The 19,429-nt window shown below is 45.7% G+C and overlaps 1 protein-coding gene across 4 annotated transcripts in view; it reads left to right on the forward strand.

Annotated features, from left to right (window-relative positions):
* The window catches only part of KIAA1143 (KIAA1143 ortholog), a 67,440-nt gene that overhangs the window by 29,108 nt on the left and 18,903 nt on the right, over window positions 1-19,429 (forward strand). The window contains exon 4 of one of the 4 annotated variants that reach the window (XM_037383763.1): window positions 17,321-17,353. The exons of 2 other annotated variants lie outside the window; for them this stretch is intronic. In XM_037383763.1, the coding sequence (XP_037239660.1) occupies window positions 17,321-17,338 (18 nt within the window). In that variant the 3' untranslated portion in view covers window positions 17,339-17,353. Of the gene's footprint in view, window positions 1-4,942; window positions 4,979-17,320; window positions 17,354-19,429 lie in introns of those variants that run through there. One more of the 4 variants, XM_037383762.1, reaches the window with a different exon arrangement.

A 19,429-nucleotide genomic window follows, 5' to 3' on the forward strand; every position in this document is an offset into this window, starting at 1 on the left:
CCCCTTGGCAAAGCTCTACCGTGTGAATAACACATCACCTAACTGTATAGGGCTCTCAAAAAAAAGAAGGTAGGGCACAGAGTATGTAGCCAGTGCTTATACACCAAGCATCTACTTTTTAGTCTTTACCTTCTTGGTACCTGTAAAGAAAAAATCTGAGAGTGAGAAGATGAAAGGCAAAATCTGATAAGGCCTATCTGGTAAAGAAACAGTGTAAATGCGAGAAAACCAATCTACGGCACAATGCAGTAGTTATTTGTAGTTCTCTTCCTAAGGATAACTAATGATTGGAATGCCTTTCAGAACACAGTAAAAGACATTTGAAAGAAGGGACTGATGACAACAGAAGCCTCTGGCAGCATTTGAGATGATTTTTGTCAGGACAGCTGGTTTCTCCTCTCATTAGTCTTTTGGAGACGCACCCTCTATTCAAACAGCACATGATACCCCTTTTCCTCCCCTCCTCTCCCCCTTCTCTAGCCACCTCGCTAGTATGACATTGTTTGCCCCATATTATAAATGGTATTTACGTTAAATCTTCTTTGATTCAGTTACTTCACCTTGGCATCCCATCAGCTGGCAAACACAAGTAATGAAGTGAAGGGAACATAGTTAAGTTGATATCTTAAATGCACACAAATCCCACATGCTGTGGCAACAACAAAATGAATAACAAACACACTGCATGCAAATCCTCTTAAATTCCTTTTTTTCAATTCCAGCCTTGCATACAACAGGAGGAACATCTTAAAAAATAATCCTGTAATATTCCTGAACTAACAGCTTTGGCATGAGGCACAGGATGGTCTTACGCTTCTCTGCATATCTCAGACAATCACAGCTGCTGCTAGTAAATTAATGGCTGCAAGGGGGTTGGGAGAGGGAGAAGGAGGAGAAAAAAGGGAAATGGAAAGCCTCGTAGGTGGCCTTGTCTCTGCCAAAACTAAATATTTTCATTGGAGCTTTTTGCATTCAACAATTGGCAGCTTTATCCAGAGGCCTTAGACAGAAAAATTCTTACTGTTTTAAGAGTGACTGCTAATGGGATGCAGCACTATCTGCTAATGTATATGAATTAATATCTAGTTAATAATAGAATTGTTTTCTCCTAAAGTGTCTTTCTTCTTTCTTTTCTTGTAAGTTCTTGTCTGTTGGGTCTGCCCACTTCCCTTTGCCCTAGAAATTAAACCTTGGTACTTTCTTTATGCAAGATTTATGCTAGAAACGTTGGCTGGTATTTCATTGTCAGTCAGGGTGTGATTCTGCTGTGACATTTCCAGCTATATTTTTATGGCAGCTGCAGTTAAACCAACATCAAGCATAAAAACAAACATTTTTTCTTCCCTTCCAGAGTTCATTTACATCAGTGAACCAGACTAAAAGGTGCACTACCCAAAACACTTTTGGTTGGCATTACTTACATCTGCCCTAGAGGGCTTTGCTGGGATGGATATAGCTAGGCTGCCAGTAGCTCAGATGTGTGTGTGTGTGTGTCTGTACATGTGTGCACAGAGGGCAGCTGAAGTGCAGAGTGAATCGTGAAAGTAAAAAGAGTTCTAATATGCAGCCTGTTATTCTGGTGTTTGGATGAAAAATGCCAAGTGCTGAAGTCTGGAGGAAAATTAGCAGGGCATCCTGACGTGTTCAAGACCAGCTGACTCACGCTGTCAGTTGGATTCAGTGGAGGTGGCTGAAGAGGTTGCTGACTTCTGCCTGCCTGCTTCACCTCAGCCAGAGCTTATTGCACATTGTATTGTAGCAGGCCATGATAGAAGAACTGACCTGGTTGGTCTTCTGCTGCCCCAGGTAACAACCTACCATATTAATTTGATTCAGAGAAATTGTTCCAGACAAATGCTTTGTTTGTGACAGTCCTGTAAAAGGTCTGATTTTCGCTGTCAAAGCTTCTAGCTTGCTCTGGACTTTTCCATTTGGATTGGAAGGATGAATAGAGCATGCAGGAAGAGTACTATTAAGCTAGAAAGTGATTTGTTAGCCACAGTCAGTATTTTAATCAGCAACAACAGTTATCCTTGTGGCTGAAGCCCTTAGTGCTAATAATCAATGGCCAATGGCTTATTTCTTCACCTACCTCCCACCTTAATGAAAGCAAAGCTCACAAAATCAGTGATGAAGGGACATAGGAGGAAAGGAGAAAAAAACCAAAAGGAGATGCCAGGCAGGTCTTGTGGTCTTGAGGGATCCCAGTGAGGCAGAGGGAGAACAGTAGCGATGGAGGCATGCAGAGCCCCAGGATACAGGAGACTAGAAAGATCCTGAGTAGGAGGGAATGGGAATGTGTAATCTAGTGAGGTCCCATAATTATGAATCCCTAATCTCAGTGTGTAGAGTATGGTGGGAGTCCCTCATTTACTCACTTAAAGGTACTTTTCCCTCTTCTCAGAAGAGGCTCAGAGGTGATGCCAGCAATTCAGGACCGTCCAGCTGCAATGCCTTTTCCACTGGAAACTTTTCCTAGTTTCCTGGGAATGTCCTCTGTCCCCCTTTTCCCTCTCTGGCACACAGCCTTTGCATTGTTAAATATTGGTGCATTCTCATTCTGCAAGGTTCTCTGCCACTTGAATTTCTTTGGCCTTACACATTGTTTTCTCTTCAGTGCTTGCTTTCAACCTCTCTGGACCCAGGGGGAGAGAGGAATGGGGGAGACTGATGTAAATTAACCATCTACTGTAAATCAGTATAATTCCACTGACTACAATGAAGCTGCACTGAATTACAGTAGCTGAGAACCTGCTTTGTTGTGTCTCCTTCTTCTGTGTGTTTTATATTGCCTGTGTGGGAAAAAAAAAAAACCACAAAAAAACCCCAACAGAAAAACACTCCACCAAAACTCCAGTTCTCTCTGTGTTGCTCTCCTAAAAGATGCAGCTGTATGCTAATAGTCTACTTTTCTAGCAGGAAATAGAAAGGGCTATAGCATGCTTTGATAAACCAGGAAGCAGGCTCTGATGCTAGTGTGCAAGGAGAGAAACATATGGAGTTTTTTTCCCCCTCTTCTCTCCCTTGCATCAATTTCACACTCCTTTAGTTCTCTTGACCTCCATGGAGTCCCTCCTAATTTACAGCGCCATAAACAAAATCAGAACGATGCCCTCTGAAATGTGCAGAATTGTTTTCGGCTTGCACTGAAGAACACGGCGTATTCCAGGGACTTGCAAAGGCGTCGCTCTACTTGGTGAGTTTCTTGCATTATGCACCTCCCATGCTTCTGCTGCTCTTACTGGCATGTTTTATTTGGATTCATAAGAAAGATGCATACAGCGATGCAATCACATGGCCTGCTGCTTTGGAAGAATCTGAGGGACTTGTTTTCTGCAATATTTTCTTTTAAACGAACAGTTGGAAGTTGCATGGTCATGGCTGGAGCAACAGTCAAGCTCTTGACTGTGCCAATACCCTGAGGGTGGGTTTAGAGTTGCCGTTCTGCTGATTAATTTCATGCCATGGGTGGACTGGAAGCACTTTATTTTGCCCTGCGCCTCCCTATGCCTCAGTGCACGTCCAAGGTGTGCCATTAATCAGTCCGACTGTATGGGCAGTTCCATCTTATTGCTTAATTAAGACTCGTCAGTAATTTATTTGAGATTAATACCTATTTATATGGAGCTGAAGTTTCATCTGTTTGGGGGATGAGTTATTGAACTGCATTATGTGAAGTAAATCAATAAAATATTACTGGAAATGAGAATGACTCTCTTTCCCTTGCACTTCAGTCCTTTCACTAAGCTCACAGACAAAACTTACTTAAGGGAGGTGTTTACGTTTGCACTCGGCTTCCCATTTTCCAGCTAGACATGATGTCTGGTAATATCTCTGATCACCTTGGTCTCATTACCTGAATCGTAAAGTTCAGACGTGAGGGAGTGCTGCTAGGAATAAGAGGTGCTTTTAATCAGTCACAGGGTAGTGGCCCTGTTGCGATATGACCCAGAGCCCAGTCTCTCCAGGGGTTACTGCAAAACCAACACCCTCAAAGTGGTCTCACATTTCTATTAAAGGAGTGCTTTGTATCACCGTATATAGATGTTATTCATGAGGAACAACAGAGAGGTCATACAACTTGTTTACCAAATGCAAATAGCTTCCCCTTGATATCATGTCTTAATACTATTCCAGTGCTGAGGAAGACTTTTTCTGGCCACATAGCCTGCTTGTGGTGACTTCCCTGGAATGGAGATGTCTGAGCAAGACACTTCTCTCACCAGAGGCACCTTGCCAGGAAAGCACCAGGTAGTCTTGAAAAACAGAGCTAGCCTTTCCGCCTCTTCTTGCATGTCATGTCTTCCTCTCCTACTAAGCTTCACCTTCTGGGATGGATCTGACATATGGCCTCTCTCTAAAAAGACATACCGTTTTACCTTGGTGGATGGCTCATTACTTTCCACTCCCCGTTTTCCTGGTCTTCACCCAGCTTCACCCAAGTGAGAAGTGCAGAGGCTTTGCCCATTTCTCCATGTCTGTGAAAAAATGTTTACTTCTAATACCATTTGGTTAACAACCTGCCACAGAAGGTTTCCAAGAAACTGGAACCTTATTTTCTCTGTAGTAACTGTTCCTATCTGCAACAATCTTTTCTAACATGTGACCAGAGTCAGGTTGCAGAGACGCGGAAGGGTCTGGCATTCACTGACTCAAGTGGCTGCTGTAGCAAGTGCTAGGAGAGGGGGAAACACTAACGTTGAGTGAGGGATGGACTTCAGTTCAGAGGTGTTCGCTGAGATGGCAGAGTTCATCTCTAGCCTGGAGCTTCTGTTGGTTTGAAAAAAAACCCATCCCCTTCTAAAGTTTTGGAAAAAGAAGAGGGCTTTTCTTTTACATGTATGTAATTTAGAGTCTTTTGACTAGACCCTAAAGCAAGGACAACCTTCACCTCTGACCAGCTTCTCACCCTGTCCCTTTTTCTCTTCATTGCTTCTTTTAGCTTCGCTGCCGTCATCACTGAAAAGCCTCCTGAATGCTCGTACCATAGGGGAGAGTTCATCACAGAGCAAAGAAATGGGATGCTCCCTCCACAGCAGGTGCTGTTTAAAGCAAGGGTTAATGCGCTCCTCTGGCCTCAGCTGAACCCAGTTTCAGAGCACCCCGTGCCCCAGCTGCCCTTTTCCATGCTGCTAAACATTATTCCCACTTTGTATCTGCCAGCATAACTGCAGGTTGGAGGTGCTCCCTAACCCAGTTCTGTCACCGTAATCTGGGTCAGCCTCAACACTTCCAGCACTGCATTTATTTTTGTAGCTCTCATAACTTCAACAGTTGGGTTAGAGAGCCCTTTCATGTGCAATTATGCTGACAAAATTGAGGAGGAAGCGAGCTCCAGAGGGGTCTTAGTGGAGCAGCGTGGGGGTACAGGACAGCAGGCTGACCATTCCCCAAAACACCCAATAAACAAACCTGGGGAGGGACGGCCCACATCAGTTTTTTGGCATCTTGAGACTTTTGTCCTTTCTTGGTAATGAGAGTGGGTGGGAAGTGTACAGATTTAGAATTTCGTTCCTAAATTCATGATGGGCTTGCATGTTAATGAAGGACAGGTTCCTTAGCTAAACTCTTTCTGCCTTGGCACAGCTGTTCTTCTCTAGCTGAAGTTACTGATTTGGGATTCAGCCTTGCAGTGAGCTGTGTAGGGTGCAGGTATCAAGCTACAAAAGAAAGGGGCCTTATGGTTTCTCAGGTATGCCTTCAAGTTGGCTGAACTCATGCATGGGCATCAAACTAGTGAGAAAGCTGATGAGCTCAACTTCCATGGAAACAGCACAGCAGCAGATGGATTTGCTGAGGAATGTAATCATTGGTGAATGCTAGGATTTTTCATTTAATATCAAACAGGAGAAAGCTAAATAAGTTTGGAGCTGAACTTCCCTGAAGTTTAGTAGAGGAGCAGGGAGGAACTGTTCATGTCACAGGTTTTGGTCTGTCTCCTTTTTGATATTTAACTGTTGGCAAAAGTCACCAGTGAAAGAAAGAAAAGAAATCGTCTGGACACTTTGTTTTATTATTAGCTAAATTTGATATTTTCCTAGCTGCTCTTCCGACCCTTCCTGCCTCCATTTCCATCCACTTCACTGAGATTATTCTATATGCTAGAGCTGTTTCTGTACAAAAAAAAAGCCAACTACAAAATCTTTAGACATTTGCCCCTGGAAAAGAAGTACGCTGTAAATAATATACAAGAGTAAGAGCCTCATGAGGATCTAAGTCCAAGCAGTTGTCACTAACTGGGAACTGAATATAATACCTCTAATACCTTGAAAACAAACCAGCCCTGCCAGTCCCAGTGCCTGTCACCTCTTCAGTAATACCTGATCACTGGAGCAGGCTTGGCAATTCAAGGAAAGCTGTCCTTTGCCCCATGAGAAACTGGCATGCAGGAGCGCCTACACTGCCAACTCGGTGTCCAACTTAGGACACTGGAGTCACTAACCATTTTACACACAGTTGGAAGCAGCTTTTATATGGCTTCCACCTCCCCAGGCTTTTTGACCTCTCTCTTGAGCTTCTCCCTTTATTCAACATAATGAAAATGTCAAGACTGTTCTTAGACCCACTCGCCTGGGCACATTCATCTCCCGAGTGAAAACAAGTTTGTTTGTGGCTGTGGGTGCAATATATATTTATTGAACCATCTCCATAGATACCGGTGGTTCCTTTTTCAATTCAGCCTTAACTAACTCCATGTAGTGGTGGAAATGAAGCAGCCAGTGTAAATAAATAGATGTTTTGTGTCTGTGGTTTAGATCACTTAAGCTGTCTTTTACAGCTGAGGTAGAGAGTTAGGAACTGACTGCGGTGGAAAATCTTAACCATCTGCTTGCACCGCAGTACACGGGCAGCTCCAGAGTAAGGATATCCACAGAGGACGGTGCCCAAGTAGTTGCATGAGTTTAGATTCACACTTTGGTTTATAGCAGTGTAATTTTCCTGTAGAGCCAAGCTTTGAAACAGTAAAGTGAATTTGTTCTCAGATTTATATCTGTTGTTTAATACACACACATGCATATATTTATACCCTATGAGGTGATCATATACCCATGTGGTAAGCTGCCAAAGCGGGTGCTAAATTGCACTTAATCTAACTTTCATCTTTGATCACTTCAGTCTTTGGCCTTGGTAGCTTACGCAGAATTTTCCTCGACAACAACTTCTAGGCTGTGAATTCCCCTGGGATTACGTAGCTGGAAGTCTCAACTCAAATTAGAAGAAATTTATCTATTTGTAAATGAGAACATATATCTGAGATTTCATACCTTATCCAATTTCCTTTAAGCTTCTCCACATTGACCAACAGCAAAAATTTCCTTTTCAAATACAAAATCCAGTTTCCACTCAAAAATCAACCATCCAATCAATCAATTAGTCTGCTGGCTGGTTTTGCTGTATTTACAATATTTAGTTCCCCAAACAGTGACAGCTGTAAGAAGCAAATATCAATATATATCATTATGAGTGCTTGAAAGGAAGGCTTTCTGTTACCGGATGGCTGAGATATCCTCCTTTCCAGAGGAATACAGCAAGTGTTTCCAACCGTGGCAGATTGGAAAAACAAGATTTTAAAGTTATGACACTGACTGACAGAACTGCTGTTTTAGGGAGTTGCTTAGACATTTTAAAATGCACCATTTGTATTTCTTTTCCCTCCTAGGTCTCTGCTAGGGCAAATTAGCAGTATAGGGAGAGGGATTAAGAAAGCAGACTTTATTAAAGTCTCAGAGTTAGGGTTTGTGCCTGTAAATCCTTTGGCATAAACAAGAGGCAGTGGTGTGGCACAGTAAAAATCCAAGTGTCAGTCATGCCAGGGTTACTAATATGACTCACTTGTGGCCTCGTTAGTCATGAGTGGAGCAGGCATCCCAAATTCGTGGCAATAACAACTTCATGCCACCCCAGCAAATAAGGAATCCTCTATAGATATCCTCAGGTAGAGAGAGAAACCCTGGTTCTTTGCTGGTGTAAGCCACCTGAGCTCTGCTGAGGACTGACAAGTGATGCCCGTTCTTCTTAGCTGAGCATCTGACCCACATTTGCTATTCATTATTACCCTGTTGTTTTGGGAGGCAGCAAGAGTTCTTCTTGCGGCTCTGAACAAAGTGTTTCCTTGTAATCTCACCGGACTGGGGATGTCTCCAAATAGTCTTTGGGAACTTTATAAAAAATGCAGCCTCTGCCCCAGCAACAGGATTTTCTACAGGTGAAAGTGATACCATCTTTGGACACTGGTGTTCCCTAAATAAAGGGATCACACAAGTAATCCTAACACACACATTTACCACTTGAGTGGTTAGATTCTGAAAGGGTGGTAATTAAAAAAGGAAATATTTAGGTTAGTAGGCCTAGATTTCTATAAAAGGTCCTTGCTTCCCCTTCTCCAGTCTGGGCATGTGGCAGATTTTGCTGCCCTGTCCCTGTCCCTGTGCCTCTATAGCAACATTCATTTGGGATGAGGAAGAAATGATGCTGTCAAGCTGCTCGCTCTAATTTAATTTCCTGGCATGTGGCGTTTTCCTTTGTGAGAGTGACACTGAGACTGGTGCGGATGCTATGGTGTACTTTGCCCCGACAGCTGAGGGAGGGGCTGTGCACTTTGGCAGCCAGCTGAGAGCGGCATAAGGGTGGCTGTGCAGCCCACCCGAGGAGAGGACTGATCTGGATGGAAAACCATCTCTACTTTTTTGGTAGGAGCAGTGTCCATGTGGATTAGGTCCCTGCTCCAGCTGACCTCGCTGCCTCACGTGCTAGCAGAAGTGAGGCAAGACAGACACTGGGCTAAGGGCAGGGCCTTCCACCGCTTTTGGTGGCTGTCTGCATGTGGGTCAGCTGGGTCTAAGAGCCAAAACACACTGTGAGGAGTAAGCGGTCATAAAGATTTGACAAATTTTGGTCAATGCTTGGACTGAAGATTGAAGAACCTGACAGCACAGTGTTTATTAGATGTTCAAAAGTCCTGCTGGCATGGCAGCGGGTTGGACCATCCTGACATTTGGATAAAAAAACCCTAACCCACAAGCAGAGGAAAGGCTTTTTCATGTCTCGTTATCTTGCAGCAAAAATGGGCAAGAAAATCCATTTGTCTCCTGCATCTTGTCTATATGCCTCTATATATTTGTTTCAAAATTCAAATTTTCATCAAAAAGCTCATCATAGGGTGGTGCTGGTTGGGAGTCCTGCTTGCTGCACAAAACCTCCATGCCGTCCTCGAAGAGCAGTCTGCCTTTCCAGCTCCCTGGTGCTCAGCCTGCTCGCTGGCCCCAGGCGGTGAGCCACAGTCGGGTCTGCTGGGCTGGGGCCAGCGGGGTGCCTGCGGGGCCACCACAGCCCCTGGCCCTAAGCCTGCCTCCGCTGCCTCAGCAGCAGCAGTGCTGCTTCTGGGTGAAATGTGAGTTTCAGGTTTCATGGGGTGCTCTTAGGCCCGAGATAAAATGGCATGGCTGGGGCTTCCTTTCAACAGGAGCTGCCGTGCTGGCTGGCGAACGTGCATTTGATGGGCCACATGTGGCTCCCGGGTGCATCTGGTGCTGCTGCACGTGGTGCTCAGTGAAAACCCCCAGCAAGGCTGAAGCATGGCAGCCAAATGTGTCCTTGCCTCCTTCCCTCTGCTCTGTACTGCACCATGGGGCAGGGAGGGAGGGCCAAAAGCAGCAGAGGAGACAGTGCCGAGCACCTCGAGCCTCCTCCCTGCTGAAAAAAAGGAGCTTCCTAAAGACAACAAACTGGTGTTGCAATATTCCTTGCAAATCCCAGGATGTTTAAGGTGCTCTCAAGATGGTTGAATATCGGGCTGATGATACTTTAATGCCTGTGGTCAGAAAGGTCAGATGTTTTCAGCTGAAGATGATAGGCTGATCATATGGATGAGTGGAAAGTGAGCCATGAAAGACCTGGACCAGAAGAGTTTTTTAGGTGTTTAGTGAGAGGTAAAAGTAATTCCCTCTCCCTAGGGCAGAGGAGCTCATGGATGCAATTACCAGTGGTGAGTATGTGGCAGTGTGCCAGCTCAGTTTGGGCAGGCTGGCATGCTGCCACATGGAAGAGGGTTAGCCTGTCAGCGAGTCTGCAGGTTGCATCCCAGGATGTGCAAGTGTCCAGCGAGGTGCCTGGTGGAGCAGTCACCCATGTACCTACATGACCTGAAAGAGGTATCACTTTGCTTTGTATGTGCACACTTCCATGGGACAATAGAAGCCAAGAGAAAAAAAAAAATAGGAAGAAAAAAAGGAAAGCAGAAAGCGTTATGAGGTTTCTGGTTAGTCTGGCCCAGTACTAAATGAAAAACCATGGTAAAATATTCATTATTTGTGGGAAGTTATAGTTATATCATGCTTTAACAGGGAAAAGAGGGAAAACGGTATTCTTGGACGCTGTTGAAAACAGGCTGACATCCCTACTGCTGTTGTCTGTGGTTCCTGCATCCCCCAGGTGCTCTTGGTACACAGAAGCTGCAATGATTCCCATGAAGCTGTACTGGGTCCTTTGGAGCCAGGCCAATTCATGCCAAGTTTTTCGTACTGTTCATGTAACTTGCAGATCTAAGGCTTCATTTCTGATGAACCTGCTGCATGAAAAGCAGTGTATCAATGGTGGTGTGAAGATTGCTTTGCTGCTGGGGAAGTTCACAGAGAGTTGCTTACTCTGGCTTGCACACCCTGGGCTGACCCAGGGCACACCCACTTCACATCTCTGAAGCTACAGCAGATGCTTCATGCTTTAGAGTTCATTCATGCTTTGCCAAAAGACCACATCCAGGCTCTAATGATAATAGACTTTTAGTGCAATTATTTCAGTTCCAGAATATAACTCCACGTTGGTGGTTGATGTGGTTCTTCCTCATGCCTTGTAGGTGGGGAGAGATGGGGAGAAAGAAGAAGAAACACACAACAGGTTCCTTTATTTAGGGTTGTACTGTGAATTAACATTGAGGCAGGTTCCTAGTGATGGACCTGAGACAGAGGTGCAGTCACTGGTGGAGCTCAATGATGCCCGTCCACTCTGCCGTCAGCCCTCCCCCCCGACAGAGGGCTGAGCATCCTCAGTTGAGGTCAGTCTGTGGCCATCAGCATTCCCAAGGTTGAATACTGACACGGTGGTAATTGGATCTCATCAGGCTGCTCACAAAGGAGTTCTTCTTTGTAGCAATTATCACTGGGGGGGACAAGATGGGACACACACACACACACCCCCATCAAACCTGAGGCAGGGCATTAAAGTAAGTGCTGATAAGTTGGCAGATGCTGCCGGATCAATGGCCGTATCATGGCAGGGAAAGCAGCGACAGCCCTCTCGGAGCCATCAGTCACTGTTGTTTTGGGTAAATGCCAGCAAACAGAGCGAGAGGGGAGGTGGGGGAGGGAGACACCAGCCTGCTGGGCCACTTTTAATTACTTCAGGTCACATCAGACAGAGAACTGCCCACCGCGATAGATCAGTCCCGCTCAGAGGGCTTGCACGCAACCCGGGGTAGCAATCAGGACTTATGTTCACGCAGCCCCTTTTATCCAGAAAAAAAACACCACAACTCAAAGCACTGCCACAGCCAAGTGACAGGCAGAAGCATATTGTGCACATCTATGCGTCCCCGTGCCGTGCAGGGCTCCCCTGGGCTGGAGCGGCGAGGGGCATCTGTCTGACAGCTCGCGCAGTGGCACTACACAACTTTCCGGGCAAGAGGGAGGGGAGGCTCGGCTCGATGGTGTGATGGCTTCCCTGGACAGGAGCCAGAGCATTAGCACATCTGAGGTAGGGCTCATGTGTCTCCACATGGTTCAAATTGTTTGTCACAGCCTCCGGAAGGGGATCTTGCCGTCGCCTCACTATTTTTCTCCTTAGCAGTCGCCCTCTTCGAAGTCATCAGTGGGGCTTGTGGCAGCATAAGTGCTCTGCGAAGCTTAATTTATGTGGGGGCTTTTGCACCAGCAGCAAGGTGTTGTTGGGGGAATCATCGCTGCCTTTCTGTACTTCGCTGCCACTATGAATTCCTTACAAGTTCTTAAAAAAAAATAATAAATAAAATACTGCCCCCATATGAGTAGCTTTATGGCTGAATTCGTCACTGCCATATATGAAACTCATACAAGCCTTGGTTTCTTCACACACAGCAGTCTCCTGTTGACTTCACTGGGAACTGCATTTGCATTCAGGTTGCAAGGTCAGGTTGTTAATTATGCAAACTCACCTGGGCCTCCTGAGCTCAGCACAAATTCAAATGGACGTGCCCTGATGAAACTATGTCCTGCATTGCCCTGCCATAGATTCCAAAACACTACTTTCCCTGGTGGAAACAGCATTTGGTGCTTCTAGAAGACTCTGTTGGTGTGTGGCTCCCCTTACTTTCTTCTCAGTGACGATCCTGATGTGAGGGCTTCTGTCCCTGCCTCTCTGCTTCTCCTTCAGCAAAGCTGATCTGATTGCTTGTGCCTCTGGGCTTTTGACTGTATCAGTGACCTGATCCAGGCTCAAATAATAAAAAAAAGGCAGGGCTGGTTTTACAGCGTAAACAATTTTACCCAGAGATGATGCAGAGATGCAAAAAAACAGAGGGAAGAAGGGTAAAAATTATTTAAACCGAAATTTTCCACCATAATGTTAAATTGCAGCGGGAATCAAAATTAAAGGGCTCATCAGCCATGCCAATGCAGACTAGCAGAATTAGGCATTGTTTCTGTTTCAAATCAAAGGTGTGTATAGTCCAGGGGTACCAGTCCAGCTTATATAAAGGAGAAGCCTTCATTATAAATCCAAGAGGCCACTTTAATGAGCTGGTTTAATCTGACGTAGTTTGACTAATTGTGAAGAATTTGGCACAGGCGCTGCCGTGCTGCCTGGGCGATGCTATGTGGCAGTGTGCTGTACCCCCCACAGCACCCGCGTGCCCGTGGGTGCCAGTGCCTTGTGTGGCCGTGTGCCCCACAGCTGCTGCAGGGGTGCCTGGACCAGCAGCCTTCTCACTTGCCCCATTTGACTGGGGTGGTTTTATCTGCTCTCCCTATTCTCCTCGTTTTCTCCAGCTGGCTGGCTCCAGCTAATAGCTTTGGATAGAGGGGTTTCAGGAGTGGGCAGCTCGTTCCTGAAACATAGCAGCTCTGAATTACTACCAACATGACATTCTCTCACCTGAGTTGTGGAGTTTTCCTCCTGTGATATTCCTAACAGTGTCTTCTTGTGCTACTCTATCATGCAGGGGGACAGCCTTTCTGCTATAAACACACTGGTTCCCCCTGTCCCCAAACACCTTTTAACTCCAACAAGGTTGAAGCTCATAATTCATTTTTTTCTTAGGCTGTCAGGCTGGTGCAAACAGAGCGATAGAAAAAGAAGAAATTTTAGTGCCCCCCTAGACTTCCCGTGTAACTTCAGGATGGTTATTGTAATGGCAGAGCTGAACTAATACAGTAGAAAAGTTGTTTTCAAATATTCATTGTTTTCGTTGAATTATTTGCATTCAAATGTTCCAAATGGTTACTGCTCAACAACAACTCATTCTTCATTTACTTATTTGTTTGCTATTTGAACATCTACCTAAAGGGACTTTTCTGGCACAAATATTAGGGGAATGGCTGTTCTTTGTAACAATGCCCCTGTTCAGCTGCAAGCAGAAGTATTTGAGCATGTTCCTCGTTGTTTGCCAACTGCTCTTCTTCATCTGTTATTGCTATTACTGCTATGGCTATGGAGTCAGAAGGTGTCAGGCAGGATACAATCACTGCATGTCTGACCTGGGTCAGAGCCGTTCTGACCTGCTGAGTTAGGTGATGTTCTGAATCAGGATCTAGAAGGCATTATACAACTGTAGGGGAAGAAGGATCCGCTGTGAAGATCTCCCAGGTGAGAACTCACCTGCTTGTACAGGTTCCAACATCAGACCAGGGAAAAGACTTGATACCAATTGGTGGGAAGAATACTTAGGGGAAGAAGAGCATGTACAAGCAATCACAGATACAAAGGCTAAAATCAAATTAATTAAGTCAAATCAGGGAAAAAAACCCTTAAAAATCAGCAATTGATATAAGTAGTCCTGGGGGTAAAAGAGGCTTGGAGGAGGAGGAGGGGAGATTGTTAGTGGATGCGAGGACACTGAGAAAGTGATTGGAGTCTTTCCAGTGGAATACAAATATTTTCCACTTGTGAGTTGAAAATTCACATAGGTACTTGTTGTCCCAGTTTCTCTGGTAAATTTATGCCACAAAAAACCCCAAAACATTTGTCATCCTTCTTTCTCACAGTCTCTGCCTCAGATAAGGGGGAAGGATGGCCTTCAGATTTTTCTCCTCTGCCCCCTCTCCTGTTCGCTGCAAGTGTCTGTCCAGCTTGGGGCTTCCGAAGATGCACATCTCTCTCCTTGCGGGGCACGAGACAGGCATTTCAGTCTTTGTGCTCTGGGCTGCGAGAGCCATAATATTTTTTCCAGAAGTGCTAAATTCTTTCCAAAAGTATTTAAAACAAGCAAACAACTTCTTTCTGCTGAGCGCTTTCTGTATTACATAGGACCAGTGGCAGCTTTTTAATGACAAATATTTCCTAAGGTTTCTGTTCACGCTTGGACACAGCAATTGCATACAGAAACTGCATTATGCATACATTGAACCATGCATAACAGCACCTGCTGCTGCTCCTGCTGCTCCTAAAGAGAGAGCAAGTAATCTCTTTAATTATTGGAGAAGAATTAAGGCTTTGATTTGTCTTATTGCAGAAACATAGGTATTTCCCCCCTGCAGGCTGGGGAGGAGAGGCTCTTTGCCTTCCTGTTCTGCTGCAAGAGGGGCATAAACCGTCAGGTGGGTGGCCCCCGCTGGCAGCACCCGAAGGGTCCAGGCATCGACAAAGTACCCCTCCATTATCTATATGAGATTCGACACCCGTGGGTTTTATCCCACACTGGCAGCACTACGTGCAAGGCAGAGGGGCTGGTTTGCTCCCTGGAGCTGCAGTGGAAGTGATTCCCTCAGGTGCCATGGGTGGCAGAGGGGGACAGGCGGAGGGCAGAGTTAGGCTCTCTCTGGGAGCAAGGCAAATGCAAATGGCAGCAGGATTGTCTGGGCGCTGCTGGAGCCCGCTTGTCTGCAGGCGTGGTGCACGTTCTGGGCGCACCGGGGAACCACAGGACCACCGGCGCGTCGGCTGTCTCCAGCAAAGTGATGGGCTTGTCATCAAGCCAGCACATCTGCTTCTTTTGCCTGGGAGGAAGAGGTGGTGAATCAGGGCTAGAAAATAATCATGGGGTAGTTGTCTTGATAAGGATGTTGTAGCATGTTATTAGGAGGACCTTGCTGGCCACAGGCTGCAAAGTCAAGCTCTGAGGCGGGGCGCAGGGAGTTAGAGGAGCTCTTGCAGGACTTGAGAGGGTCTGTTGCTAGTCGTCGTCCCCTCCCCCCAGTTAAAGCTGGACCTGCCTGGGCTGTACTGGTCTCCTCTCAAATACTATCAACATTTGGTTAGCCTCCTTTTCTCAACTCGCCTCTCAATCTCTTTACTCCCCCCTTCCAGACCCTTGCCTCCTTGTCAGTGTTAAAGCAAGAGGAGTGCAGGCATGGAAGAGAGCAAAAAAGATCCTTTCCATCCTTTCAGCTCCCCGCTGCCCTCCCCTCCCTCCCTCCCTTCCCACAAAGGAGCTGCAAGTATTCCTCTGCACCACAAAAAGGACCTGCCAAAGGGTCTAGGACAGAAAGGGTTAAACTCAGACAAGCACTAGCTCCAACACAGTTAATCCATATAAAGCTCATGGATTTCTCTGCAGTGATCTTTGTGGTTGTCATTTGCATTTTTTTCCTTTTGTGAAATCTTTTCTTCTTTCCTTTTACACTCGTATGCATGCAGAAATTAGCATATTGTACCGAGAGTGGGAGATGTAAGAAGCCGACCCCCTGCTGTTCAGCGGATTGTGCAATCTGCAGGCGGCATCAATTTTTCAGCAGTTTTCTCATTTCTCATTACAGTCAGGGCACCGCACAGCTCCCGATTCAACACAATCCCTAGTGGTCCTACAGACAAGCATATGGGCTGTCGAATATCCGTACTGCTACTTTCATAGCATTAATATCCTTGTTTATGCTTCCACCGTAATTAATCCTGGTATTAATATAGTTTGGGCTTAGCTTTACTAATTATGTATGGGCTAGCAGGATAATTGTGTCAGCAGACTCTGGCGCTGCTACTTGACAGCAGTTTGCTAACCTTAGGAGTGGCGCATAAACACTTTGGCCGATCCTGCCTTGGAAACAAGGAAGGCGAAGAGACGAGGAGGAGGGTGGATATGGCGAATCTATGTCTGATAACTATAAATAGTGTTTTTAAAATAGGGAAATTTCACAAGCACAATAAAGTTGTCCTCGGGTATCAAACTCCATGGTTGTCATAGTGATGTGTGCATTATTAAGAGGGTGTTGTTCACTCTGGCATCTAATCTTATAATGAGGACAGCTCATTATCGGCCCAACGAGAGGTGCTTTCCCCACTGACCGCATTGCAGCTTGGTGGGTGCTTGGGGCTGAGAGGAACTTTTTCCCCGTGCTCCTTCCTTGCCCTCCATCCCACCCCACCCCGAATAACCTCGGCTAGCTCTCAGTGTGGCGCACCGCTGTGCAGGACTGATGGACAGCCAGCGCTAGGCAAGCCATCTCCTGATTTTCCTGGGGTTTTGAGGGTGCCTGTGACTTTAATGGGTACAAAAAATTACGCTCTGGCCACTTTAGTCTCTTAGGCTCTCCATGGCCCTCGTGTTCATTAACATTGCAGACTGGGAGTTTAAAACGAGCCGTTGGTTTGCTTTTATTTCTGCACCTGTTTCTGCTGCCTGACTGTTCCCAGCAAATATCCTTTGCGGGGTCAATGATGCCCCTTCGCGCCAGGCGCATGGCTTAATGGAACTTCCTTTGCTTATCATTAGCCACTTTGCATTTTTATAGAGCACTATTAAGCAGGATGCAGGCTTGCTTTTAATTCCCTTCTGAGGTTTGTACACAGCGGTCGCATCCCTCCCCCGCTCCCCAAACAATCCAATTATCACAGTTTGTCACACAGGCGCGGGTGACCCACTCACCACCTGCTCCGCTGGCGGGCCCAATCCTCTGGGATGGCAGCCAGGCATGGGAGTTTGAGTTTTGCCTCAGTGGGACCCTTTACATGGCTTTAAAAATCATATATCTGCTTTTGTCGGCAAAACCAAATCCAGACCTGAAATCAGCTGTGAAATTGCATTGTTTGAAGATCTGGGATATGAAAATGGCTTAAAAGAATGTCGTTCTTCTCTCTCCCCCTCTTTTTTTTTTCTCTCTCTCTTTTTTTTTTTTTTTTTTTTTTTTTTTTTTTACCCCAGAAATGGATTGATGTCTAGACAGGCAACCTGTGTATTGTTCCAGCCAAGTTCGGTGAACCTGGCAACATAAGGATTGCTAAAACACAGAACCAGTCCTAACACCAGGAATGTTCTCCCAGGTCTCCTTCCCCCCAGGCAGAGACTGCAGTTAGACATGACAGAGCTGTGTGCTCTCCATGCCCTCAGACCCTGGCATTTTCTTTGCCCAGCAGCAGGGCTTTGGGAAGGGTAGAGCCCGGTCTGAGAGGCAAACGCGTAGCCTCACGGACAGCATGGCACTGGGCTCATGTGCCCTAAGAGCTGCTGAATCCACAGCTTGGGTGATTCGCCGAGGGTGAGCTGTGATCTGCACAACAAAGAGACAGATCATCTAAGTTCTCCACTAAGCATTAACAAGAGATCTCTTCTTAGAGAGACTTCTGTGTGTTTACAATATGCGTAGGGCTTCTCCATGGCTTCCTTCCAGTTGTGTTTTCTTTTTTCTTTTGGCCATTGTATTTTAACTGAAAGTACTGGTGTCCCTCCAGTAAGAGTTTCATACTGTATGTTCTCTTTGTCACACAAAAATCAAAGGGAATTTTGCAGGTGGCTGGGATAAATAAATAAAACAAGGGGCTGGCAGAGGCCCTCAAGGTATAGCTAGAAGGTCCTGGATTACTCTGTCAGTCCACAGGAGAAATCCTCCGGCCCCAAAGCAGTCATCTCCAAGGAAAATCTTTGTGTTTATGTTTTTAGAGTCCAGAGGGGATTTGGATGGACTGTGGAACTGTATGAACTGTTTACCTTTCCACCAAATTCCAAAATTCCAAATTCTGAGATCCAGATCATCTGAAAGTTATGTGGTGTTTAAATGCTGGACATTCTTTTCAGTTCCATGTTGTTTGAAGGCCGAGAGTCGGTAACAGGGAGCAAAATAAGAGAAATGTTTTAAATATGTGTGACTAGTAAATGGATTGACATTTTGTCTTGTATTTCAAAAGGCTTTTTCTACTGGGAAATCAGTCTCTACTCATAGCGTTGTGATAATCCGCTTATAGTCCAGTTCATCAATATCTTAAGTACCCACATGCTTTTCCTCTACAACAAAGTAACTTTGTCATTTACGTGCTGGTTGTCAACCATCTCAAGTGAATTGCCGAGCAGAATATGGGTGAGTTTTAGCCAGCTGTGCATACTTTAATAGCATAGACTAGACAGGGCTATCAGTAAATATATTTTCCAGTTACCAGGAGCTTGTTAGACCCCTCGGAGTACAACTACATTGCTCTCTACCCTCAGGAACTTGCAAGCAGACACTGTAGGGGAAGGAAGAGGCTTGGAGGAACATAGGCAACAGCATGAGTGGCTGCTCAGCAAAGGTCCTTTGGTAGGATGGAGAGGAAACAAATTGACAGGATAAGTGATAAGCATCTTTTGTTTGTTTCATTCCTGATCAGCTACATCAGCCTGCAAACTCGGTCCTTTTGGATTCCCTGAAATAGTGGAACAAGTAAGTCCTCAGTTTTTCATGCTGGTAACTCAAATATGACAGAAACTGCTCAGATTGCTGTGTTTTGAGTAGAAATGGGGAGGATGAATCTACTGATAACTAAAATACAACCTGAGACCCAGAAAGTGCCTAAACTGCTGACAGGCAGAAGCTGAGAGAGCGTATCAGGGAAAGGTCATTGTTCAGAAACCCTGTTTCTGTTCTTTCTAAACATCTGCTTCTGACCACTGTCCGAGAGGCTACTGGGCTAGACAAACCCTTGTTCTGATGCATTATGATCTTTCTTAATCCATTTTAGGATGTACTGTTGCATTCCCACTGCTTTCTGGCTTTGTGGCATTCCCTCTGCTGCAGGTAGCACTGCAGATGCCCAAGCAGAGATCAAGGCCCTTGCTCTCCAGCTCTGTGAGTCAAGAGGATGAAAATTCATTTCATCCCCCGTGGGGACAAATAACTAATGAGGAATGCCGCTAAGAGCTTGCCCTGTTACTCTAGGGTCTTGTAAAGGAATCCTAGGAAACTGGGGTGAGTATTAGCTTGCTTTCCATCACTGCCCTGGGTTACTACAAGGGAGACACAGGGGAGCAGAAACAAATGGAGCATGGGATTTTTTATTAGCG

The sequence above is a fragment of the Falco rusticolus genome, chromosome 4 (genome assembly GCF_015220075.1).
Source record: "Falco rusticolus isolate bFalRus1 chromosome 4, bFalRus1.pri, whole genome shotgun sequence".
Taxonomy (NCBI): Eukaryota; Metazoa; Chordata; class Aves; order Falconiformes; family Falconidae; genus Falco; species Falco rusticolus.